This window comes from Seriola lalandi, unplaced genomic scaffold, assembly GCF_002814215.2.
Source record: "Seriola lalandi dorsalis isolate HSWRI2012SDOR001 ecotype SW California unplaced genomic scaffold, Sedor1 jcf7180002054916, whole genome shotgun sequence".
NCBI classification, from domain to species: domain Eukaryota; kingdom Metazoa; phylum Chordata; class Actinopteri; order Carangiformes; family Carangidae; genus Seriola; species Seriola lalandi.
In genome coordinates this window covers 2,419,305-2,445,799 of record NW_019525468.1, presented here as the reverse complement: position 1 = coordinate 2,445,799, position 26,495 = coordinate 2,419,305, and the positions used below count along the sequence as shown (strand labels likewise).

General features: G+C 42.2%; 3 protein-coding genes across 4 annotated transcripts; all 3 read left to right on the top strand.

The window, feature by feature from the left end:
• The first annotated feature begins 762 nt into the window (after positions 1–762).
• On the top strand, positions 763–17,971 carry mfsd2ab (MFSD2 lysolipid transporter A, lysophospholipid b). Its single transcript, XM_023431070.2, has 14 exons — positions 763–1,005; positions 4,224–4,349; positions 5,140–5,264; positions 9,603–9,726; positions 10,462–10,540; positions 10,659–10,834; positions 10,984–11,074; positions 12,268–12,386; positions 12,751–12,834; positions 14,712–14,795; positions 14,991–15,103; positions 15,208–15,351; positions 15,782–15,958; positions 16,048–17,971. Exons 1-14 carry the CDS (start codon positions 916–918, stop codon positions 16,100–16,102), a joined length of 1,587 nt encoding a protein of 528 aa, XP_023286838.1. The 5' UTR covers positions 763–915; the 3' UTR covers positions 16,103–17,971.
• A 785-nt stretch (positions 17,972–18,756) lies between these two features.
• LOC111673274 (SOSS complex subunit C-like) lies at positions 18,757–19,456 on the top strand. Its single transcript, XM_023430997.2, has one exon. The coding sequence runs from the start codon at positions 18,955–18,957 to the stop codon at positions 19,264–19,266; it is 312 nt and encodes a 103-aa protein (XP_023286765.1). The 5' UTR covers positions 18,757–18,954; the 3' UTR covers positions 19,267–19,456.
• Positions 19,457–20,084: 628 nt separating this feature from the next.
• Positions 20,085–26,464, top strand: yars1 (tyrosyl-tRNA synthetase 1). Of its 2 annotated transcripts, none has more exons than XM_023430996.2 (14): positions 20,085–20,209; positions 20,810–20,883; positions 21,027–21,173; positions 21,281–21,456; positions 21,575–21,704; positions 21,798–21,878; positions 22,043–22,135; positions 22,236–22,371; positions 22,479–22,564; positions 22,689–22,824; positions 24,663–24,769; positions 24,917–25,110; positions 25,213–25,354; positions 25,650–26,464. In XM_023430996.2, the coding sequence occupies exons 2-14, from the start codon at positions 20,827–20,829 to the stop codon at positions 25,758–25,760; spliced, it is 1,596 nt and encodes a 531-aa protein (XP_023286764.1). In that variant the 5' UTR covers positions 20,085–20,209; positions 20,810–20,826; the 3' UTR covers positions 25,761–26,464. The 2 variants fall into 2 exon arrangements, with proteins under 2 accessions (XP_023286764.1, XP_087025936.1); XM_087169810.1 differs by having other exon boundaries at positions 20,125–20,209; positions 20,784–20,883.
• The last annotated feature ends 31 nt before the right edge of the window (positions 26,465–26,495 follow it).

Genomic DNA, 26,495 nt, shown 5'->3' with positions numbered 1-26,495 from the left:
AATGGTAGCTACAGCCATGACATTATATTATTATCACATATATACATCCTCTATCCTATGAAATACCCATAGTAAAAATGTGTATATATACATATATAAAAAATATCAAAATGATGATTTTTTATGATTTATGTTTATTAAAACAACATACATATTAAAATGATATTTATTTTTGTATGTTTTTATTACTAATTTTATGTCTATCTTTCCATTCTGGGAAAGTGGTCTCAGACTTTTGGACCCTATATAATTATTAATGTATATTGACAGGCTTTGGGATGGATAGGTATTTACCATAGACTGTATATAAAAAGGTATTTACATAACACATATGTAAACATGCAAATATAAACATACTTGTATATGTGTTATTTGTATGGGTTAGACATTTATGTCAATATTTGAAATTGTTCCAATTTCTAGGTGTATTTTACATACACGTTTTTTATCACATATAGGTATTTCATATATGGAAATTCAATATATATAACCTACATATATTAACCTTACGTGACATTATAGGGATGAAACAATAGGTTGGTTTATTGTCTGTATAGAGATGCAACATGTGACAGATAAAGCGGTATAACCAGAGTCAGGGGGGAAATGTCTTGAGTGGGAGGGGGGTGTCATACTTCAGGACCTGTATGACTCTGGATAAGCCTGACTGTGACCCGCCTTTGGGGGCGGGGTCAAATATGGCGTGAATGGCAGGGGCGGGGATCTCTAAAAATTACTACATCCACCCTCTGCCACCGCATCCTCTCAGTTTTCAAACAGATTGTAGACTACGACGATACCACTGGACGTGACTCTTCAAACCTTTACCGAAGACTGTTTTTTTTGGGGGGAGTTTTTCTACGTTTTTTTCTTTTTGTGTCAAGTTTAAACACAAGAAAAAGCAGCTGCTCTGATATGGCAAAAGGAGAAGGAGGTGAACAATACTCCAGCGCCAGTTTATTGAATAAACCGGTGGGCTCAGATGGCATCAAGCTAGCCAAGAAGGTGGGTTCATTCATTACGTTTATTCAAATTTTCAGGGTCGTCGGCAGTTTAGTATTTGTTTGTTTAAGTCACCAGTTAAACCAAGACGAGGAAGGAGCTTGTCTCAACATGAATGAATGGATCACATCGGTAAATTGACATTTTAAAGGAGTGAGTCATGTTACGTTTTGCTAGGCGCGCGTTGCTAATTGTGATATTTCAACACGGAGTTAACCAACATAGCTTCACAATACAGACTTGATAAATTATGAAATGAACGAAATATTATTTAAAAATCATAGACTTTAAGACAATTCAACGAATTCCAGTCAACAAACCAAACCTCCTCTGGTCTTATTCATATCACGAGAAATGCAAAATCGTTAGAAATCATATAAACCGAGGCTTTGTACGGTGTTTGATACAGTTAAATATAGTAACTTTCAGTCATAATTTCTGGGTGGACTCTCTAATCATAGAGGTTTTCGATGCACTCATTACCCTAGCCACACAGCTAATTTTAAAAGCTGAAAATGCCAATCTTCTCACTTGAAGGCTGCACCCTTTTAAATATGGTCATGGTCGTCTTATATTAGCATAGCTTGCCAAATTAATTACACATATATAGGCTATACTAATGATGGAATAAATAAGTGAAAGTTTGAAGTCAACATGTGAATTAAAAAATCGCTGGGTGTTGTAAATAATAAGAGGCGTGTGGGCTGCATCCTCCATGTCACTTTATTGGGATGCATTCGCAATAAAGGTGTGTTTTAATGCTGCGTTCACGGGCTCCTGTGTAGACGCCTCACATCAAGAGAGAAAGGACCAGTTGGCATATATAAACTACAACACAAATATTTAAGAAAACCAAATGTATTGGTACGTGTCTTTCTGTTTTAGATTTAAAAATTAAAAAAAGTGACGACATGCTTTGCACTGTATCAACAAAATGAGGAAGACAAATCATCGACACAGTAGTGAGTTGTTATGGGATCGCATATAGGCTTTCACTTTTCAATGTTTTGTTTTTCACGCGATCTTATTTCTGAAGAATCACTCGTCAAAGAAAACCCCCTCCTAATTAGTTTTTTTTTTTTGAAGGCGTGTTTGAGAGTAATTCACGTTTTTTCCCATAGCTGTGAATGCAGCAGGAAGTACAACTCATCAAGGCGACGTGTCAGACACAGAGGGGGCAGGCTGAGGACGATGTCCTAAAACCCCATCCAAAACCAGACCATTTCTGTCTTTGCCAGTGTATAGATTATTTATTTAGGTGTTTAATATTTCTAATTGTAACTGAAATCCAAAATGCATTTATAACCTTTTGAGTATTTAAAAAATCCAACCCAGTGCAGGACCAAAGCTGTTTACAGTGATAACATATTATTACTGCTGCCAGAGGCAGTAGCCTTTTGAGGTAGAAATGAGAGGCTGTGTTTAATGGTTTTAATGTCACTTTTACAAAACACTGTTGGACCTCTGTGTTGAATGTAAGGAATGAGAAACACTGCATCTTTTTTTTTTTTTTGCAGAAGACATCAACATACACATAACTCCTCTAATGTAACTGATCTATTTAGGGTGCGCAGAGGAGTATTGTTTTCAAGCCGAGTGACATTGATGCAATGATACTATCCTATGAATGTTGCATGACAAAGTAGGTACAGTCACTGCAGTGAACTTCTTTAAAACTAGGAGTGGCAAAAATATGTATGCATACAAGTAGAGCAGGTGTAGGAGAGTTATATGTAGTGATGAAAAGTTGATCTGCCACACACTGTCAGACAAAAATGTTCTAGCCCTCCGTCTGACATAGACTGACCGCTCCTTGTCCAGTTTACAGCTGTATTGCTTAGTTTGAGGGGGAATGTGGGAAGATCACATGGCCAAGTTCGGCCCACGAGATCCTGCGTTCAGTACCGTGGAGACATGACCTGGATCACCAGATAGTCCAACTGTTGCAAGGCCAACCATTGTGTTCAGTCAGTGCAGTTTGAATAATTGCTTCAATGTTTTGAAGGTGCTGGTTTCTCATTTCAGCCACTGAGCGTTTTGTCAACTAAACAAAGGCTTGGCTGGGTGTATCAACAAGACAGGGGCTGGTTTTTATTCAGTCACAGTCACAGTGCTGTCTTGTGTTGTGGTGATGAGATGAGGCAGTGTCCATTTTCTTGTCATGACAAGACAAATCCTGAAATGTGCCTGCAGATCGGGGTCATTTTTCCATAAACCGATGCTATCTTACAGGTTTACGTTTTGTCTGAGGCTGTTAACAGCAGCTGTGAAGAAAACTCCTTTGACCAGCTGAAAAGGGGACAGATTAGGCAGCACCAAACACAACCTTTTGATTGGTCACGGAGGAGGGTGTGTTTTCACTCCTCTGTGGGCAACACTGGTCAGAGCACTGGTCGAAGTGGCAGCCATCCATCTGGGTGTTAACTCAGCACAGGCTGCTGCCGAGCTGCTGTCCCCCTGGCCTTTGGTGTGTGTGTGTGACACCATGGTGTAGTCATGCCCTGGCACTTACCGGCAGCGATTTGTGTTACTATTAAAGGAGATGTTTAGAGTCGGTCTGTTGAGGAAATTATTACATCTAGACTGAGGAAGATAAAGAAGAATGAGCCCTTGTTAGAACACCAAGGGTTTCTTGTTTCCCAGTGGCTGTCCCTGACTTCTGCCAAATATGCTACGTGATAGTTAGCTTTCTGCCAGCTGCACTTTTAAGACTGTGGCGATATAAGAATTTAGGCCACATTCCTTGTGAGGCAGTAAAAAAATCTATGATTGTCTTAATCTAACCAGTGAGAAAAACGTGAGACTAAAGATTGAAGGAACTACAGGGGGAGGATTAAATTGTTGAGACAGAAATTGAGAAAGTTGGCTATTTATAAGCCAGGGGAGTTTAGCTGTGTGCTGCTGTATTGCAGGCACCCTGTTAAGGTTGAACTGCTTTCGTCGATTTTGCTGAATTTAACTCTCCTATAATTACGTGGGTTAAGTCCTGCCAAAGCCTGAGAAAAGGTTTGTGGGCAGCTGCAAATACTTAAGGACACTTTCTCTAAAAGTAGGTTAATGCATAATATGCCTTTGTTAAGTAGTTTGACAGATCTCATGTCTGCTACTGTGTCTACACTCTGTGAAATTTCCTTATCGTTTTTCCACTTTTGGGGTTAAAGTACTTGATCATTTTTCTTAATGTTTTTCTGTTCTTTTTTCCTTGTATTTCTTTTCTCCAGCACGAGCACAGGAACAGGTTGTCAGTCTGCAACAAGTTATGCTATGCCGTTGGCGGAGCGCCCTACCAGATCACAGGATGTGCCCTGGGCTTTTTCCTGCAGATTTACCTTCTGGATGTAGCTCAGGTGAGTTGGTTGAGATTATTTGAAAACTCCATGATCACACCTGTCCACGTATTTAGTGTCACTTTTACAACATGGTCCTAAATATAGCCACCTTAGTGGGGATGGGAACATAGTGTACCTGCACTACCGACCTTCCTACGCTCTGTGCTGTCCTGCCACAGTATGTGAGGTGGCATTTACAGGCTCGGAGCTGTACACGATCCTTCCTGCGCCCTCAAAGCACCTCTTTCATTAGGCCACATACAAGACATTGTGACCGCCAAAGTTCGCCAACAAATCGTCTGATTGTCCAGGAAAAATGAAGAGGTGGAAAAGGCTGCTCTCTTCTTTCCATTATTGGCTCCATGATGGGGCTCCACTGTATAAAAAGGCTTACAGGGGCTTATTCTGAAAAATGTAAGGGGGGGTGGGTGTTGGTAGCACGATGAGGAGGGGCTCACTTTAATGGGCTCTGACACTAATCTGATGGTGAAGGCCAAAATAACGTGTAAGTCAAGAGCTTCCCAGGGTTTAGCTTTGTCCAGCTACTGAGACTGTTGATTAAGACTCTATTGGGTGACACAGCGTGGTGCAGATTGTACAGTCAGGAGTGGAGCATTCATGCTGCCTTGGCTTCCACTCAGACTCGTCTCCTCTGAACAAAGCTGGGTGAACTGCAGACGGCCTGAGCTGCCAAGTGGCACCTTTCGATAGTTTGTCAGCTTGCTCATGACATTCGTTTTTTTTTTTTTTTTTTTTTTTGTCACTGTCACAGTTGCACTAATCTCTGCGTCTTCTTCTGCTTTCACAGCTGGACCCCTTCTATGCCTCCATCATCTTGTTTGTGGGCCGAGCATGGGACGCAGTAACGGACCCCACAGTGGGATTCCTGGTCTCCCGAAGCCCGTGGACACGTTTCGGACGCATGCTGCCATGGTAGGTTTACCCAGCAGTCTGACACTGTTTCGTGCACTGATACACATGACGACTAGATCTGCTTTTTAGAGCAATTTCTTTTTCAGATCTGGGTAATTTTTCTCTGGAGCTCCTGCATCCTCTTTGGGTCTCTGCCAATCCTTTTCCATTAACTTGTTGATAAAGCCCGATCCTTTTCCATTACCTTGTTGATAAGCACCCTGAGTCATACCTCAGGGTGCAAGTTTTCCAGCTTTTCCCTCTACATGTGTCAGTGTTTTGGGGTGAGGCTTTGTGCTGGGTCTCCGTTGAAATCACCAGCGTCATCTCCCAAGAGGGGTTACTATGGGTCATGCTGGTACTCCTGTACAGCTTCCGCATAGCCCACACATGCGTATATGTTCATTCACGCCCCCCCCCCCTTCCACACTCACACAGACACAGAGAGACACACACAACTGCTGCTATGCATACCGGCAATAAAATAACCCACTGAAAATTGCCTCTAGTTGAACTGGTCCAGGCTTGACCGCTGAAGCCGAAATGCAAAGGTACTAAGCCTTTTTTGTTTTTTAACTAAACAAATATAAGGAGTTCATGCAGCCGCTGGTTTCCCACAGCACGGCTTTGGCATGGCTTTGACAAATATAACTCCTGCTTGCTACCGAGGCTGCACCTCACTGGAGGCACACAAATCATTTTTCAGAAGGAATTTCTCCAGAGGACTCGGACACTGGAATCTGTGTGTGTGTGTGTGTGTGTGTGTGTGTTAGTGAAGCTCATTTTCAGCTGTCTGACATTTCGATATTTAATATTTTTGGTATTTTTCACTTCAGATTGTGAATTCCCCTCATGAGTGAATGTTAAAACGTAGTGTGTGCGTCTGTGTGTGGCAGCCAGCCTGAGGGAGTGGGAGGCCTGTGACACTTCAGGCTTTTTACACGGAAAGGTTACTGACCCTTTTTTTCTTTTTTTTTGCCGCTATATCCCCTCCCCCACATCTCTGCCTCTGAATCTCTAAGCAACCTACAGGGGCTTATCTGAATCATTATACGTCTGCTCGTGAATATTGGATTGTGACTTTTGTCCACAGTTCCCTCCATCGCCAAAAATCGCAGACCCTCGTAAAACTCTTGGTCCGTGTCCGAGGGGTATAATTCAAACGGTTATGTTAGATAAGTGCGGTGTAGGGTGTCAGTTGCTGGTTATAGAAATGGCCGCCAGCCTCCTGTCAGCACTGTGTTGGATGTTTCAGAGCTACTGTCCCTTCAGTAGTAGCTGGGAGCATGCGATACCTCCACAGGGTGATCAGGGCAGTGCAGGAAAAGGGAGATGAGGACACTTTGACAAGCCTAGGTAAATCTCTCAGAGGGGCCAAGGCAGCAACTCCCTAGTTGCATATGAAACGGTGTGAGAAGGAGTGCAGTTGGCAGGTGAACGCAGCCACAAACATCCCTGTTGGTTTCCCACCTCAGCTTCCTGTATTAATGTTCCCTCGGGTGCACCTATAGAGAAAACACCCGCATAATTAATTTACAAAGAATACAAAGGAATTATCATCCTGTGCAGCTAATTAGCAGCTCGTGTGAAGTGCCAGGATATGTTCTTTCTTTGGTAATGAAATAAAAGCTACAAGAGTTACAGATGTACAAAATATATTCAAATGGCCTTTTGTTCTGGACCGACATGAATTTACTAAAATAATTGAAGTCTAGCTTTTGTCACACATGAGCAACCTTGGTTTTGTGATTATTCCTATTAAAGGCGACTTTTTGCTCATACTGTTGTATTTTTAATTACATTTTTAATCAGTTTTAATCAGTTTTAATCACATTTTAAATCATCTCTTGTATGTATAAATGTCTCGTCTTTTCTAAAATGCATAATCTAATTGGATATTTTTGAAATTATATATTTGGCACACTACTTTATACACATAACAGCTGTTCTTTTGATAGACTCACTGTTTATGCAGAAAATTCAACTTAATCAACTTGGTGTCGTAGAGGATTATGATGTCATGGCGGAGGTATATCAGTGCTGTAATTTTCTTCCAGCGTGGAGATGCTGACATGTGACTCGAAGTCTTTCAAAAGTGGGTCATTCTTCATGTTGCTTGTGGTAAGCCACAGATACATATCGCCCATTTGCTGTCAGAGAGATGGGTGTAGGTGGGGGGTTGTCGGAGGAGGAAAAGGATGGAGGAATGACGGGCATGTTAGGTCACATGACGCTCATTACAGCCGTTTAGATGTGTGAGGATATGACGATGTGAGGAGATGAGGACGGAGCCGGAGGAAGACCACTGGAGCTGCTCCATCTTAAAATCTCTGTGTGTAGGAAGTGGGGGAGGGGAGAATAGTCGGGCTTCCTTGTCATTGGTCGCTCCCACAACACACCACCTTCCTCAGCCAATAGCGTCGGCTGAAAGGCCCGGTTAGGATTTTTTAAAGAGCAGCTGAGGAATTCAGAAGGTTACTGCAGTTCGAGGTGCAGGAAACGAACAGAATGATTTTCACTGTTGCTTCACTGCGACTGCCAGACTGTCACCAGTGACAGACTGCAACTTTCTGCCACTCCCTCAACACAAGTCATTTCTTTACACACTGATTGTGAAAGGCTTGTATCACAACTTCAACAAATACTGGATGTCTTTCTTTGTCCAATATAAACTTAAAATTGAGTTAGAATTTGAGTGTTTTCACATTAAGTTCATGTTTTTTTTTCTCACACTTTTCACATGAAGCAGGAGTTCTTTTTAAATTCTCTTGATTTCACAACCAGAATGTTTTGCAGATTTCTTTTATTGTTACAAGCTGTTCACCCACTCAGCTTAATGGTGACTGCCAGAAGAATGAGTTCACATATCAGCTTATAAGACAACAGTTAATGGCCACCAGACTTGCTGAGATAAAGTCACCCCTCCCAAGTCAGCACGGCTATTTCAGAGGACATTTAAATATGACTCCAGGAAGGGGGATCTGGACAGTGCTTATATGTCACCGCTGTCCTGCAGGCACAGTGCAAGTCTTAGCTTAGCCGTGCAAACTGTTGAAGAACATAATGCACTGACAAAGATGGGACTTGAAAGTTCATTTTTAAAGATTCAAGCATAAGTTTGCATGCTCAAAAGATTCAAGTGAAGGCAATGTCAATGATAGACCGAGCTAAAGCCAAAGGAAGTGGCGTGACTAATTCGGTAGATGTTCATCTCAAGCGGCACAGAGGAAATGAACACTGAAATGCAGTCCTACATGTGCTGTCATCCCTAGATAAAACATCTGCTTTGACCTGCTCACCACTCCTCGCACACTCCCAGAGTAACTTTCCTCAAGTGTACAGTTAATCGCATCACATGCACGAGAGAGCTTATTGAATGCCGCTCCTCCTGACATTTCTCTCTTTTAAAGAGATATAGATAATCAGAGTTCAGCCATTAAGTGGGATTAAGTTGATTAGCAGCGGGTTTGCAGTGAAGCTGGTCTGTTTCTGTGGCTGGATAGCAGCTGGTGCTTCTGACGAGAATTTGCGTCACTGTGTTTATATACGGCAGTTACATGCTGTTGCTTATGGTCCGATGTGATACGAACATGATGCATGATTTCATGTCCTGTCTGGTGAGGGTGAGCAACCTAATTAACAATAGAGGATCAAGCCGGAAGCCCTGAGCTACTTCCTGTTCTTTTCCTCTTTTTTTCTCATTCCCTGCACTCAGAATCTCATGTGTGATTGGTCAGCGTTGATATGACCATAGGAGGAAGCCGAACAGAGGGAAGGAAGTGACTGAAGGAATTCCTCTCCCAAAGGAATTTAAAAAAACATTTTTCCTGTTAAAATGACCTCATGGTGTGAATTTACAGGATGTGAGACGTGTAAGGGAAGAAGGGAGGCGGAGTACAGGATGGCACAGATACGTTTAGAGAAGTAAAACAGATTCTTACTCATATATGAGCATTTGAAACCTTTCTCTCTATTTGTAACAGAGGCTGTGTCAGCAGTCGTCTGTGAGATAACGCTAGCCAGGTTTGGTTTTGTTTACCAGCATTCCCAAATGTCATATCCTCTCATAACCCTCAGAGCCTGGCAAACATCAAGCCCAACCTGTTCCATGCACCAGGAACATTATGTCTCTATTAACAACAAACAGCGAGGGAAAAGCAAACCCTGATGAGGAAAAATTGGCGCTCACTGAATGAAAGACACTTCACATCAGTGGCCACAATTTGTTATGTAAAGAGTGGCCCCCTCTTTTCATGATTGTTTACAGAGCGAGAGTGTTTCACGCTCGAGTAGGATCACGTTTTCATCCACTCATGTTGTTGTTGTTGTTGTTGTTGTTGTCTCCTCTTCCCTGTGTAGGATCCTGTTCTCGACCCCTCTGGCTGTGCTTTCCTATTTCCTCATATGGTATGTTCCTCCCTTCGAAGACGGCAAAGTCATCTGGTACCTTTTCTTCTACTGCCTCTTCCAGACCCTTCAAACTGTGAGTACCTCACTGGCGCAGACACAGACGCTCCTTGTGAACACTTACTTGCAATATAAGGTCATGGAAGTGTTTGATTTCCAAATAAGATTTTTACCATGTGTACACCCATCACACTTTCACATCCTCAGTGAAAATTAAAGGTAATCACAGGGTCTATAAGCTTAAGGAACCTTAATTTTAAATATTATTTTTTTAACTGATTCAATCATGACAGTATGAAGCAATCTTTCCTACACACACACACACACACACACACACAACATTTTGTCAGGAAATCCTTAAATTGCACAATAATCTAAAATAAGCATGAACTTGCAGCCAGGAGAAGGTTAGCTTAGCTTAGCATAAAGACAGAAAACAGAGGGAAATGGCTCACCTGCCTCTATCCAGCACCTTCAAATTTCACTAATTAACGTGTTATATCGTGTTTATGTAATCTGTACCAAAACTGAAGTGTAAAAACAACAATTTGTCCTTTTTATGAAGCGTTATGTGCTGGACATTTTTGTTGGCTATGGCTTTGTGTACAGATTAAACCAAGGAGATACATTTCCCCCTGCCTCCAGTCTCTGTGCTAAACTAAGGTAACTGATGGACTCTTAATATTTACCATACAGACACGAGAGCAGTATCGATCTACTCATTTATCTCTCTGCTAGAATACAAATAAACAGAAAGTGAACCACCGACATGCATTCATTTCCTTCTCTCTTTGCTTTTCATTGCCGTCAGTGCTTCCATGTGCCGTACTCTGCACTCACCATGTTCATCAGCTCAGAGCAGAAAGAGAGAGACTCGGCCACCGCATACAGTGAGTATCACAGTCGGTAAAATGTAAAGTTGTTATTGTGTAAACGAGACCATTCACCGAAAAGACATTAGGTGCATCACCTCGACAGTGACTGAACGTTTCCCCATGATTCTTCCAGGGATGACGGTTGAAGTTCTGGGCACCGTGCTCGGCACAGCCGTCCAAGGACAGATAGTGGGCATGGCCAACGCGCCCTGCCTCCCAGGTCCCGGTGACATCATTGCAAACCTGAACAACTCGGCCAGTTCTGTTGGACTCAATGAGTCAGAGCCTGTCATTTCCCTGGATCACACGGTAAACAAATCTGTTTATCTGTTGTTTGACAATAAAGATTAATAACAACATAACTGTTCAAATGTGAAGCGATGAGAAAATTTGGGATATAGATTTTTCTTGAGTTTTTCTAAACATCGTCCTTCTCTGTTCTCATTCTTCCTCTGCAGAAAGCGGCCTACATGATTGCCTCTGGTGTCATCTGCTTGATCTACATCCTCTGTGCTGTTGTTCTTTTCTTCGGTGTGAGAGAGCAAAAAGGTAAAGCATCTCTCCTTCAATCAAACCGGCTCCATCTTTCAATTTAGATGCCTATGACCACTCCTTTTAATTTAAGCTTTAAATTGTTGAAGAAAATTCACTCAAGTCCTTAGTTTGAAGTTTGCTGTAAAGAAGTAAGTTTAATGGTACCCCAGGATACGGTGAGCCAACTGACACAGAGCAGGTCTGAGGCAGTAGACTGACCCCGAGTGTAGGGCAGGGGGACAGTTATACAGTGAAAGACAAAGGATGGACAACTGTATTTGCATATACCTGGGGTTACAGACATTTGGTCAGACAGGAAAAGAAGTTATAACAAAAGGTAATGTTTATCAGAGGTCTTGTAGTGTAGCACCTTGGTTCAAGTTATCAGGGGGTAGGAGGGGGCCTTGGGCTGGATCAGCATATCCATAGTTGGGCCAGGAAGGGCCCTTAGACTAGATCAGCATATGTATGGATAGGGCAGACAAGGCCCCTAAACTGAATCAACATATGCACAGGTAAGATGTTAAGACAATGAAGCGTTGGTGATGTAAGAGGGAAGAGGGAGACAGACAGTGGTTGATAATAAACAGGGAAGGGTACTTGTTTAAGGTAAGTAATATCTCCTTGATCAAGGATCAAGGAGTCGAATCAGTGGGGTTATAGGGTTATTTCTAGGTGCCAGCCAGTTTACATTAGAGGATGTGTATTTTCTTCCTCAAAATCAAATCCAAAGAAATCCTTCAAAAATAAGTTGAAAATCAGAGATATCTTTTTCCTTTTCAGATGTTGATTTTTGCCTTTTTAAGTGCATATTGCAAAAGGCAAATATATTCAGCTGTAAGCCTGAGAGTCTTCCATGGCTTTTCACACATAAAAGTCACTTAAGTTGATTGGATGCAGATAAACACACGTCTTTCATGTGACAGAGCCGTTACTGACGTTGTGTGTTGTAGTCCAATGGGGATGCACAGTTATGGCTGTATGTTATGGTGTGACTGTGTGCTGACAGGCTGAGTGAGGGCACTAAGGCTTTGGTTAAATTAGAGGCCAGCGATGGGGACCGATAAGACACAATTGTCTAGTGACAGTAAAGGATGAGCCTGAGAGGCAGCTGCCTCATCCTTGTAGGCATGAAGGAGGGAAATAAGAATTTAGGTGAAAGTCATTTTACGTCTTTGTTCATTTTTTCCCGTTTTCTCTCCTTTCAGAGTCTTGTCGTCCCAGGTCGGAGCCCATGTCTTTCTTCCAGGGGATTAAGCTGGTGATGGGGCACGGACCTTACGCCAAACTGGTCATGGTCTTCCTCTTTACCTCACTGGCTTTCATGGTGCGTATAGACACATACATGCACATGCACGCACACACACACACACACACACACACACACACACAATTTTCCTGTGGATTTAATCCATATTCAGGATGTCAATCACGGTCTTTAGTCTCATCCGACTGTCTGTCTCTGCCCGATGTTCAGTTTGTTTTTTGGTTACTGAGTTGAGCCAGTTCTTCTGATGTTGGTAGTCTCTAGGTGGTGCTACCAGCCAGAGTTTACTTAGCGCCCGCAAGGTTGGCCCGCGGTGTGTGTGTGTGTGTGTGTGTGTGTGTGTGTGAGTGTGTGTGTGTATTTATTTATTTGTGTTTACGCAGTAAAACTTGACTGAAGTGCGCCTGTGTGCTTCGTTCCACAGCTCCTGGAGGGAAACTTCGCTCTGTTCTGCAGCTCCACGCTGGGCTTCAGAAACGACTTCCAGAATATTCTACTGGCCATCATGGTGAGCGCACACACACGAACACGAACACGAACACGCACACAAGCAGGTGGCATTTTCAGACACTTAGAGATAGGTGCACTGTTTCCATAGCAATGGCCGCTTTTCCCTAATCACCTGAAACCTTGGACAGCCCATTTGTGTGGAATAAGTTAAGCCATTAGCTCCAGAGCGCAGACAAAGCTTCTCTCCCAGGACGAACGCATAAATTGTCTTCAGTCACAAAGCCACAGTGTCTCCCCGCCGCCCATTTCAGTGATGTGTGTCCATTCTGACTCCTCTGCCCAAATGGCATCCCATTCCCACGGACAGTAAAGGAGCCACATTTGCTTTTCCTTTCATGTCAAGGTCTCTCTTTTTATATAAACCCATATCCAAAGAGAAGTCTGGCATATCAAAGAATCGCTCAGCCTTCGGTCCGACAGGTATGAAACCCAGTTAAGCCAAGCATTGCTCCTACTGTAGCACGCACAGCAGCACTGTACAGGGCGAGAAAGTGCAGGTTAAAGAGGTTGAAAAGATTAAATGCTTTGATCCTTTACTTTATGGAAAGGATTACAGAATCAAGGCAGTGACCTTTTTTTTTTTTTTTAAATACACTTATTTAGCGAAATGACTTTTTAGCGGCTTCAACACTGTGAGCTTTCAGAGCCCCTGCTCCTTAATAAGTTACCCTTAATCAGCACTAAGTGATCCTAATCCTCACCTTCAGTAACTTGATGAGATGGCAGGCTAATCTGAGACGCTCGGCTCTTAATAGAACGAAGATGAGTCAAACAAATCAAACTTAGAGGCGTTATGTAAGGGTTTGTTACTCAAGCTGGTTTGTCAGTTAGTTGATGCAAACGGCGAAGGTCAAATGTAATGAAGCATGGTGTGAGAGCAGCGCGGGGGGGGGGGGGGTTCCTTCAAAAAGCAACAAACAAAAAGAGCCTTGTGTGTGTTCCTTTGTGCCGAAGAGAGGCACATTTCAGAGAGCATGCTGTATGGTGCATTGCTCTCCAGACTCCATGATGCTGCACAGCACATGTACTCATTTAATCAAGGGCTGCACGGTGTTTATGTGCTAAAGGAGCAGCCGTGTTTGTTTTTATACACCCAGGTCAGGAGTATGAAACTAGCTTTATGAGCTTTAGTCAGAAGATAGAGATGGTCAACATATTATGATGATTAATTTCTCAGGAAATGGCTGGTAGGGCTTGTAGGGTGGGGATGGTGCCTGGGAACTTCTGACTCAGCACTGCACACAACAATGCTGTTTTTTTTTTTTTTCTGTTTTGTTTTCACAAGTTTAGATTGAAGGAAATGAAATTATGCGTTCACTTAGACTGAGAAACCACATGAAACAACTTTTGCTGCCACAGACTGTTGTCATCGTAACGTGGATGTGATGTGTGGGCAGTGGTGGAAAAACACTGTTGCACCTTTTTGCTTTTCTGTTATCTTTACCTTAGTCAAACACTGAGGTCAGAGGTCGCATTGATCTGAGTGAGACCCCCCCCGTAGCGTCGTTAGGATGACCCCCGTGGAAGTTTGCATCACATTGAGCTCGAATTTGTTTTAGGAAGAGCTGTAGAGGCCGTATTATCTTCCATCGTCACTGTTGTGTTTGGCATATATGAGAAGTCAGAAGTGCTTCTGCATCGCCGCACTTCAAGTCCGGAGCGGAAGGATTTTGAGAATGCACCTAATGTCATGCTTCTTTTATTTGTTATGCAACGCGACACAGAGGATCATCCTTTCCTGCTTCTCCAAGCTCTTGCTTACTTGTAATAAAAGGCCTTTTTATGGAATTTATTGGAATCTGTTTCAGTTTTGTGTGTTTGTCAAAGAAAAACAGCTGGTTAACCGGAATTTTAATGTTTTTTTTCCCCCCACAGCTTTCAGCTACTCTGGCCATCCCCTTCTGGCAGTGGTTTCTCACTCGCTTCGGGAAAAAGACAGCGGTTTATGCTGGCACCTTGGTAAGGCCCACAATCACGTCCAGACACCACTTCTAAGTCACATGAAGCCTAAGATTGACAGGATTTAAGTGTTATCCTAGGAGTTATGAGACAACAGCTGTAGTGCCATTAAGAAGCTAGTTTTGGGAAGTAAAACTCTGGCGGACAGCTGTTCAAGTGAGCTTTAATGGTCTAATATGTGTCTGTACTTTCCAGGCTGTGGTTCCCTTCATGATCCTGGTGGTGTGTCTGAAGAGTAACCTGATTGTTACCTACGTTGTCTCCTTCGCTGCTGGGGTCGGAGTGGCCGCAGCCTTCCTGCTGCCCTGGTAAGACCCCTGCTGTCTCTGGGTCAGCTTTTACATGATGTTATTAAGTGTGAAGGTGCGAAACCAATTCTGACTCTTAACATTTTTTTTTTTTTTTTGCTCAGGTCCATGCTGCCTGATGTTGTCGACGATTTCCAAGTGCAGAACCCAAACTCCACCGGCCACGAAGCTCTCTTCTATTCCTTCTACGTTTTCTTCACCAAGTTCGCCTCTGGAGTCTCTCTGGGCATCTCCACGCTCAGTTTAGAGTAAGTACTCTCTCACACACACACACACACACACACACACACACACACACACACACACACACACACAGAGCCTATATTGGAAATGTTTTTTAGGGATTATATGAAGTTTTTTTTATTCTTTTATCTAACACACTTGGACACAATATGAGGCTAAGCCAAATCTCCCAGAACCCAAATCCCACATCAAAGCAAGGAATTCTTTTTGCTTTCATTTGATCCAGTACAGTAAGACTGTTTGTGTGTGTGTGATGAGTTCATGCATCACATGACTGATTCTACACCAGTGTTGGCCTTTGATCAGCCATTTGGTGGGAAACTACCCTTCATATCTATATCTATCTATATTACATTAACACTCTGCTTTGCACAAGGATGTGAAACACTTATGTTTTCATTTTCATAATTGTGTTTCTTCTGTTATTTTTTTCAGTTTTGCAGGCTACATCAGTAGAGGCTGCTCTCAACCAGAAGAAGTGCATTTAACCTTGAAAGTGCTGGTTTCCGCCGCCCCCATAGCTCTTATCATTATCGGCTTGGTCATTTTGTACTTTTATCCGATCGATGAGGAGAGGAGGCAAGGCAACCGCAAACTGCTGCAGGAACAAAGGTGAGGCTGTGAACTGAAACCCCCTGCTCTCTTGTTGTTTTTATGTGTGTTTGTCTGAGAGACTGAAAACACTTGTGTTTTTCCTGCAGGGACAACGAGACAGATTCAGACACAGACTCGACAGAGCTGGCCAACGTGGTCTAGGACATTTTATAGAACCTACGGACCAATCAGATGAACGGCTGGCATTTTGCACTGGGCAGGACCAACAGACCCGGGCCTGTCGGATCATACAGACACTGCCTTGTCCAATCACATCGCTGCTGTTTCACGTCTCCAAAAGTGTCGCTTCAGCCACACTGAGGGCTTTCTAAAGATCGACTAACCGTCCCCATTTGTGACCTTCTCCTGGCATGAAATTCTCTTTCCTCTTTTGTTCAGTCAGATCTCAAAAGCCTTACTTTTTTCTACAGCACAACTTCTGAGTAATGTGGGAAAAGAACTTTTTTTTAAAGGTTGGTCTTGAAATGTGATTGGATCATGTTTTGTCAGTGTTCTCGCTGGAACTGAACAGTTTCCATCCTCTTATAAACTAATGACCTTGAGCGCTGCACTAAAAACATCTTTATACTTCAGAGATGTAAAACATCGTAAGAAACTTGAACAAACAGTGATGACGCCTTAATTTCAGCCCTGTTTTGGGGTTAAAATTCAAAAGTGATACCTGTGTCAGTCACTTGCTCCTGAGTCATTGACTTGTTGAGTATTTTCAATGTGTTTAAATGTGTTTTGTAATTTTACAATATCTCCTCATAGTTTACCGAAACCAGTTGGTTTCCATTTCATTCCCGTCCCTTCTTTTTGTCTTTTTTTATAATCTCTTTTTAAAGAGATGTAATATTGGAACTAGTGGTGTGGTGTTAACAGCTCATTTTAGTTCCCCACCATAATACTGAAACCACTACATTAGTAAAAGCAGTTATTTTGTACATATAACTGCAATGTTTATCCAGCTATTGCATTAATTACATCTCATTTATACAACGGCTACTGAAGACAAGGAAAGCTTCTTTTCTCTAAACACTTTCATTTTCTTAATATTGAACAAAACGATGACTACAGCACGGTACTAATTTAGAGATATCATTATTTAAATATTTATTAGTTTTGATTTTACTGTTTTGGAATTCATGTTTGCTGGAGAGCCGTGTAGTATTTAAATCTATTTAAAGCCTGTAGGTTTTTTCCAACTGGATTTAAAAATTAGGAAAATGGGGTGGGAGTCAAATTTTAAAACATTCACGCACCTTTTTAATGCATGTTGCCAACGCTACTGTCTTTGCTCCATATGCCTTCAAAAAAGGGAAGCATGTAATTGTGGGAAAAGAGAAGATTGGAAGGTGGGGAAGTGAACCTGTTTTAGTCTCCCTTGGGTGTTTTTTTCTTTGTATATATGTATGTTTACAGAAGGAACCACCAGGATGCTTTGTGATCATCTCAATCCCTGTCATTGAAATGAGGATTGACATATTTCATATCTATTGATATGGAAATGTGTACACACAGTGTCATATGTTATACATACTGTTACATCTTTTGACTTGTTGTTTCTGACAACTGAGTTGCCAAATGTGAAAATGTTCATATTTCATTCACTTTATTTTTCCATTTTATTTTATGTTTTTCTCACCAGAAGTTCCTTATATTGTTAATACTGGATAGTGTACATACCAAAAACAGTGCCATTTTCGCCCACAAACCCTGTTATAAATGTACATCATGTAAATCTCATTGTTTTATTTTGTCAGCGTTTTGTCTTTTATGGCTCTGTCACTGAACTTCCTCATGACTCTTGAGGCTGTAGCCAAATGTGTGAGCTTTAATCCCACTGGGACACACAGAAGCCTTGTGTACATGCCTCCTGTGCATATGTATATATTGTATGTAAACCTGTAAATATCTTTGATATTTGTGGCTGCAAGTGAAATGTACATTGTTCTGTAGTTATTTAAGGAAAAGATGTTCAGATGGAAAAAGATATTGTTAATAAATACTAATTAAGTGTATTATGAAGGAATTGTCAACATGTGTTTACTTGAAACAACTACATAACACAAGCTGGAGCCAATTTAAACAAGAACATAAAATCACACATGCATCATGTGGGTACATTAGCCATAACCCAATGCATACTGAAGACACTGAGATAACTCTTCTGATATTTTCATATTATGTCCTTAAGTACTTGGAGCTAGTTGTTAGAGCAGACACAAAAATTACTAAATGAGAGCTGGTTTAAAAATAATATAAAAAGTAAATATAAAATATCTAAAAACAATATATAAAACAAACAATAAATTGAACAATATGTATGTATATGTTTATATAAAACTAAATTTAAACAATTACTCTGCATACTTTGCATACTTTGGGTAGCATTAATTGCACACTACTGCCATCTAGTGCTGAGTTTTTAAAAAGCTATTTAAAAAGCAGCATCAATGAAAAAAAGAGTATAAGTAGTTAAAAACAGTTAAAGCAGTGGTTTGGGGGAAAAAAAAGAAAACAAAAAACTTTTCAAATGACACTTGACATGAGACTTTTTACAGGAGGATACGTCATATCAGATCCATTCTTTGAGATTAGTTGAGGGTCAATAATCTGCCATAGATTGTGTATTGACTTGATTGATTTCCAGTTTCGTTGTAATTTTTAAGATCCTTGTTGTCTCGTATTCACAGAACAGATTAAGCATGTTATGGTACTTTTTAAACATCATTAATACACGTAAAGTATAGTGCAGTCTTCCTTAGGAACTCGTGTGCCTTTATTTTGAAGGCAGATCGTTGAATCCGGAAGTGTTTTACACTGTTAGCATACAGCGGCAATTTTAGCACTTAAATTTTAATACTTACTTTTGGTTCCTCGTGCGCCTTGTCTGTCAATTACAGCGACATTAGCTTGACAACGACCTAACTTAAACAAATAACGCTAACAGCGACATTGATCTCCTTCATGGATTGACTTTTATTTGCTCCGCTCGCTGCTGAGCTGACATGGCTGCCAACCCCCCAGGACAAGGCTTTCAGAACAAAACCCGGGTGGCCATCCTGGCGGAGCTAGACAAGGAGAAGAGGCGGCTGCTGCAGAGCCAGTCCATGAACAGCCCTGGAGCCAACATCCCCCTGTCGTCCAGACCGAGCCTGAAGGAAGTGAGGGACAGCGCGGAGCAGCAGCACATCGCCGCCCAGCAGAAGGCCGCCCTGCAGCACGCTCACGTCCACTCGTCCGGCTTCTTCATCACGCAGGACTCGTCGTTTGGGAACCTCATCCTCCCGGTGCTCCCCCGCCTGGAGCCCGACCTTTGACTCTGAATGTCCCGACAAAATACTGACCCATGCCCCGGCCCTGGTGGACACTGGCAAAAACTCACATGCAAAATCATACCTGTGGTTCTGTTTCTGTCTTTTATGTGATATTTTTCCTGTATTCAGTCTAATGGTGATTTAGGCTTCCAGGTAACCTCAGTGACAGAATAAAACGATGTATTTGAACTCACTGAATTAGCGTTGCTCTATTTGTACGGGTAAATATAGGTAATCTGGGCCCCCAGAGTGCTGTCAGTCCTTCTGTAATTATTTCAAACATTCTGCTGTTATTACAGTCATCATTACCTTTCACTTCACTAATGACGACTTATATTTGTTGCTAGGCAAACAGGATGGCCAGCCATTATACACGTAGTGCTTTAAGAGTGTAATAACACATACTGGGTTGTAACAAGGAGCACTATTTATGTTAATTGCTCGCAGAGCTTTCTATTGAAGGTAATGAGAGAGAAAGAGTAGTTTTGTTTTATTGTATTTTACATTGAGCTTACATGGAGTATATACTGTGATCAATCAAAATAATCATTTAGCATATTCAAACCCAAGACAACAGCTGGGTGCATACACAATGTACAGAGGGCAGGTTGTTTGTATAGGCCTAATATTATTTTCCTTCTAATATTTTGTTAGTTTGTCTTGTCCTATGCACCTGACGCACCGATCACACTCACTGCAATTACCTGACATTGTCATCTATGCCTGCCAGCTGTAGAAAACATTATTTCAATAAATATTTTAATTCCAATAGAAGCAGAACCTCGCAATCGTGTGCTCTGTAATCTACACTCGATTGCTTTCCCCTGGAGTCTACAGTGAGTCAGTCGATAGCAGAGCAGAGTCTGTCGCTGATGCAACCACACTGACTGGTCCACCCAGCCGGCTCCTCTCACCCACGTCTCACTGTAAGAAGTCAGGTTTTGAGGTAAGTCAGCAGGTTGTACAGTGTTGCTTTATGGTGGACTGATATCGCCGTTATATGAGATGAAAATGTAGCTATTAAACAGGTCGGAAGTCGGAAAGTGGAGCTAGATAACGTTAGCTGCACATGTTTTTTTTTTTTTGCTAGCTGGCTCGCTACATAGCCTTAGTCGGCTGGTTGATTCAATATAAGCGTGACGTTACTCTAAGCTCCAGGTCAGTGTAACGTTAACGTCACCTTTCTCAGTGGCTAACTTACTTGGATACAACCTGTCTAATACATTTTATTAACTGTTATAGTCGTCTGGTAAATTCGGCACACAGACAACTCATTAAACTGCTGTGTCTTTTTCATAAAACATCCAAATTTAGGACGGATCATATGCAGTTTGCTACCGCCCACCATAGCGCAGATTTAGTGAAAGGGGATTTTGTGTAACGTGGGAAACAGCCAAACCAGCTCAGAGAAATGTAACCATGTAATTTATTTGTCTGTCGCCAGGGGCAACATTAAAACCGAAATTGATTTAAAAGAGTCTCGACTCACATATGCTGCTGCTGCTGCTGTTCACTCACAGTAATACTCGAACTGCTGTCCTCTCAGTTAGGAGTCCCTGAGCCATGGCAGATCAGCTGAGTCCTGATGAGAAGTTCGACCTCATCACTAGGAACCTCCAGGTGGGAGACACAAACACACACACACACACACAAACACACACACACACACACACACACACACACACACACACTCTCACAGCGACTGAAGTCCATCAGTAGCTATTGGTCTCATGAATCTCTGGTTGTGTGTGTATGTGTTGCAGGAGGTCCTGGGAGAGGAGAAGCTGAAGCAGGTTCTTCAGGAGAGAGAGCTGAAAGTTTACTGGGGTACAGCGACCACAGGAAAACCCCATGTCGCTTACTTTGTCCCCATGTCCAAGATAGCAGACTTCCTGAAGGCTGGATGTGAGGTGGGTACATCTCAGTGAGCGTCTTGTCTGTCGATGAGGCGTCGATTTAATCTGTTTTGCAGGAGCTTACAGGTTTGCTTTTTGTGTCTTTTTTTTCTTTTCCTCAGGTCACTATTCTGTTTGCAGACCTGCATGCCTACCTTGACAACATGAAAGCCCCCTGGGAGCTGCTGGAGCTCAGGGTGAAGTACTATGAGCAGGTCATCAAGGCCATGTTGGAGAGCATTGGTGTGCCACTGGAAAAACTCAAGTTTGTCAAAGGAACGGACTACCAGCTCAGCAGGTCAGTTGGGCCGACGCTGCTCTCTGACTGTCTTGACATGTATTTGTATAACTTTATATTCTCTGAAACAGACTTGACTTAAACTAATGTTATAGCTCTTTGTTTTCATGTTTGTCAGAGAGTACACTCTGGACGTGTACCGCCTGTCCTCCATGGTGACAGAGCATGATGCTAAGAAGGCCGGAGCTGAGGTTGTTAAACAGGTGGAGCATCCTCTACTGAGTGGTCTGCTCTACCCTGGACTGCAGGTAATACCCCTGTTATTAGGTGGAGTATAAGCAGTGTTATATACTCAATGAGTGTCTGCAGCAGCAGTAAATGTGACATTTCTTTGTCCTCAGGCTCTGGATGAGGAGTACCTGAAGGTGGATGCCCAGTTTGGAGGAGTTGACCAGAGGAAGATTTTCACCCTGGCAGAGAAGGTACCATCACCCTCCAACATTTATCTGAACTCTCCACCCTCTCCATAAGGGCAAGATCTTCTGGAACAGTTTTCTGAATAAGATTTATCAAAACTAAAGCAGAGGTCCTCTTTGAATTTTAACTGATCGCTCATCTAAACTGCAGCTTTTCTTTTTGTCTCCAGTACTTGCCCTCTCTTGGATATGCTAAACGTGCCCATCTGATGAACCCAATGGTACCAGGACTGACAGGAACCAAGATGAGCTCTTCAGAAGAAGTAAGCCTGCAGCCATATTATTTGTCAGAGGAAAAAAGTGATAAAGATTTAAGATTTGTGTGGTTTATATGATATATATTTTATCTCTTTGTGGCTGCAGGAATCAAAGATTGACCTACTGGACTCTAAAGAGGATGTGAAGAAGAAGCTGAAAAAGGCTTTCTGTGAGCCAGGAAACATTCAGAACAACGGAGTCCTCTCCTTTGTCAAACACGTCCTCTTCCCTCTGCGTGGAGGTAGAAAACTCCTCCTTTAATCTCCTATTATCTTTGCCTCTGGCTTCTCTTCCACTTGTAAGAAGAATATAAAATGAGTGAATATTTGGGATCCACGTGTATTTCAGAGTTCTGCATCAAAAGAGACGCCAAGTGGGGTGGAGACAAAGTCTACACGGGATTTGAAGAGGTGGAGAAGGACTTTGCTGAGGAGGTAATGTACAGTCTAACTGGATTGTTTGAAGAGTAAAAGCTCCTCTTAAATGATATCTCTACAAAAATGTTTAATTTTCTCCTTATGTTCTGCTCTAATCATTGATGATCTCTGCACTTGTTAGACGGTCCATCCAGGAGACCTGAAGGCCTCAGTGGAAGTTGCACTAAACCAACTGCTGGATCCAATCAGAAAGAAGTTTGAGTCGCCTGAGCTCCGCAAGCTTACCAACACTGCCTACCCTAACCCTTCAAAGACAAGTGCGTGCTTAACCCACCGTCCTCATTTGGTCCTCTTCTTCTCATATGACTTCAATCCTTTCAGCCCAAATACAGTAGGGCAAAAAAGTATTTAGTCAGCCACCAATTGTGCAAGTTCTCCCATTTAAAAAGATGAGAGGCCTGTAATTTTCATCATAGGTATACCTCAACTACGAGAGACAAAATGAGAGAAAAAAAAAAAAAAAAAAAAAAAAAAAAAAAAAAAAAAAAAAAAAAAAATCCAGAAAATCACATTGTCTGATTTTTAAAGAATTTATTTGCAAATTATGGTGGAAAATAAGTATTTGGTAAATAACAAAAGTTCATCTCAATACTTTGTTATATACCCTTTGTTGGCAATGACAAAGGTCAAACGTTTTCTGTAAGTCTTCACACACTGTTGCTGGTATTTTGGCCCATTCCTACATGCAGAGCTCCTCTAAAGCAGTGATGTTTTGGGGCTGTCGCTGGGCAACACAGACTTTCAACTCCCTCGAAAGATTTTCTATGGGGTTGAGATCTGGAGACTGGCTAGGCCACTCCAGGACCTTGAAATGCTTCTTACGAAGCCACTCCTTCGTTGCCCGGGCAGTGTGTTTGGGATCATTGTCATGCTGAAAGACCCAGCCACGTTTCATCTTCAATGCCCTTGCTGATGGAAGGAGGTTTTCACTCAAAATCTCATGATACATGGCCCCATTCATTCTTTCCTTTACACGGATCAGTCATCCTGGTCCCTTTGCAGAAAAACAGCCCCAAAGCATGATGTTTCCACCCCCATGCCTCACAGTAGGTATGGTGTTCTTTGGATGCAACAATTCTTTCTCCTCCAAACACAACAAGTTGAGTTTTTACCAAAAAGTTGTATTTTGGTTTCATCTGACAGTCTCCCAATCCTCTTCTAGATCATCCAAATGCTCTCTAGAAAACTTCAGACGGGCCTGGACATGTACTGGCTTAAGCAGGGGGACACGTCTGGCACTGCAGGATTTGAGTCCCTGGCGGCGTAATGTGTTACTGATGGTAGCCTTTGTTACTTTGGTCCCAGCTCTCTGCAGGTCATTCACTAGGTCCCCCCGTGTGGTTCTGGGATTTTTGCTCACCGTTCTTGTGATCATTTTGACCCCACGGGGTGAGATCTTGTGTGGAGCCCCAGATCGAGGGAGATTATCAGTGGTCTTGTATGTCTTCCATTTTCTAATAATTGCTCCGACAGTTGATTTCTTCACACCAAGCTGCTTACCGATTGCAGATTCAGTCTTCCCAGCCTGGTGCAGGTCTACAATTTTGTTTCTGGTGTCCTTTGACAGCTCTTTGGTCTTGACCATAGTGGAGTTTGGAGTGTGACTGTTTGAGGTTGTGGACAGGTGTCTTTTATACTGATAACGAGTTCAAACAGGTGCCATTAATACAGGTAACGAGTGGAGGACAGAGGAGCCTCTTAAAGAAGAAGTTACAGGTCTGTGAGAGCCAGAAATCTTGCTTGTTTGTAGGTGACCAAATACTTATTTTACTGAGGAATTTACCAATTAATTCATTAAAAATCCTACAATGTGATTTCCTGGATTCTTTCCCCCCATTCTGTCTCTCATAGTTGAAGTGTACCTATGATGAAAATTACAGGCCTCTCTCATCTTTTTAAGTGGGAGAACTTGCAAAATTGGTGGCTGACTAAATACTTTTTTGCCCCACTGTATAACAGAATGACTATCTTTGCATTAATTAGTTTGTCAGGTTGTTGCATGGGAAAATTTATCGTCATTTATGTGTGTGTGTGTGTGTGTGTGTGTGTGTGTGTGTGTGTGTGTGTGTGTGTGTGTGTGTGTGTGTGAAATTAGAAGCGGGAGGAAAGGGTGCCAAGGCAGGTGGAGGAGGAGGAGATGACGATGAGCTGGCACCCTCCAGATTGGACATCAGAGTGGGCAAGGTCATCAGTGTGGAGAAGGTACAAGGTTAAGATGTCACTTGATGCCTGATCATCAAATTGATACATAACCTGAGCTTGTCTTGAGATGTATGTGGAGACGATGCATCGATATTAAAAGCCCTCTTCCTCTGTGTTCACTGTGTTTCTTCTCTGTTCAACTTTCAGCATCCAGACGCTGATTCACTGTACCTGGAGAAGATCGACGTGGGCGAGGCGGAGCCCAGGACGGTAGTCAGCGGGCTGGTGGCCTATGTTTCACAGGAGGACCTGCAGGACAGAATGGTGTTGTTGCTGTGCAATCTCAAACCCCAGAAGATGCGAGGGATCGAGTCGCAAGCCATGCTGCTGTGTGCCTCTGTGTGAGTGCCATTCATTTTCTTTTTTCCACAAAGACAAATGCAGCTTGTCCCCTCAGCCTTATCTTTTTATTTCTTCACTCTCTCTGATTGGCTGATTTTTAGTGAAGGGGAGCCCAGGAGGGTGGAGCCTCTAGACCCTCCAGAGGGTTCGTCACCAGGGGAACGGGTCTTTGTGGAGGGATATGAGACAGGCAAAGCAGACGACAGACTCAACCCAAAGAAGAAGGTGTGGGAGAAACTACAGGTGCGTTTCAGTCAGATTTTACTTTCACATAATAGAATGGAGCCATCGTTAATGTTATAAGTAACACCTATGCTTTTCCTGTTATGACAAGTCATTGTCTTTACTGAAAGAATAACACAGTAAATTCCATCAGTTCAGTTCTTAGTACAAACTTTTCAAAACATGGATTCATATGTTAATATTTATTAATATGTTTCCAAAATAGAATAATGGCATATTGGAATTTAATGATGGGTCTTTAGGGGGACGTTCTGTGTATTCGCAATGATTTTATTTTTTTTCTGTCTTCTCTCAGGTCGACCTTAAGGTCTCAGACGAGTGTGTAGCTCAGTGGAAAGACAAGCAGCTGATGACCAAACTGGGACAGATCACATGTAAAACACTGAAAGGAGGCAACATCAGTTAAATACACTCAAGCTACATTCACCACTGAAGCTGCTGCTGCCCACCACCTCAAAACAACAATACGCTCATCACCAAATTGCCATGGCGACAACGGTCAATCTTCATCTGGATGTTTTCTCGGAAAAGGACATCGATGCCAAAAGTCTCAGATGCTTTCAGACTGGCTTTGACAAATTCTGTTACCTTGCTTTGACTTCATTAGGAAAGATGTATGTAATTCCTCTAAACATAAGCAACTTACAAGAAAAATTATGAAACTAATCAACCTTTGATTCATTCGTTTATCTTTTTTGTTTACTGGGCATTGATGGTTTTACTAATGCACTTAAATGTACACATACAAGAAATGTTCTGCAAATCGGAGATAGAATGTTGACGTACCAGTCGCTCATTCTTGGTAGTAGCTGATAAGGATTCTCAGGTGTTTAAAAAGGGACTTAATGTATCAGTACTTTTCCTGGGTAAAATTGCACTTGTGTTGTTTGCCTTCATGGTAAATGTCATGCCAAACTGCCAAACCTAATTAATAAGAATGGTTTTATGGGGGTTTCAGTCATCAGATGTGTGGAAAGATGTATTTGCCTTGTGCTATAGGACGGTTGCATTTGGGGGTAGTGTTGTACAGACATCAATAACTGAACATTAACTGTCATAATCAAATAATACATAATCTCAAATATGAAATAAATGCTGAATTTTGTGGTCTGCAGGAATTAAATGTTTGTGTTGGATGAGC

Excerpts from the sequence above, each read along its gene's own strand:
- mfsd2ab (XM_023431070.2), top strand. The coding sequence starts at position 916 with ATGGCAAAAGGAGAAGGAGGTGAACAATACTCCAGCGCCAGTTTATTG. Across the intron at positions 4,350-5,139 it reads ACCTTCTGGATGTAGCTCAG|CTGGACCCCTTCTATGCCTC; the intron begins GTGAGTTGGTTG and ends CTGCTTTCACAG. Across the intron at positions 15,352-15,781 it reads ATCTCCACGCTCAGTTTAGA|TTTTGCAGGCTACATCAGTA; the intron begins GTAAGTACTCTC and ends TATTTTTTTCAG.
- yars1 (XM_023430996.2), top strand. The coding sequence starts at position 20,827 with ATGGCAGATCAGCTGAGTCCTGATGAGAAGTTCGACCTCATCACTAGG. Across the intron at positions 21,705-21,797 it reads TGCTCTACCCTGGACTGCAG|GCTCTGGATGAGGAGTACCT; the intron begins GTAATACCCCTG and ends CTTTGTCCTCAG. Across the intron at positions 25,355-25,649 it reads AGGTGTGGGAGAAACTACAG|GTCGACCTTAAGGTCTCAGA; the intron begins GTGCGTTTCAGT and ends GTCTTCTCTCAG.
- LOC111673274 (XM_023430997.2), top strand. The coding sequence starts at position 18,955 with ATGGCTGCCAACCCCCCAGGACAAGGCTTTCAGAACAAAACCCGGGTG.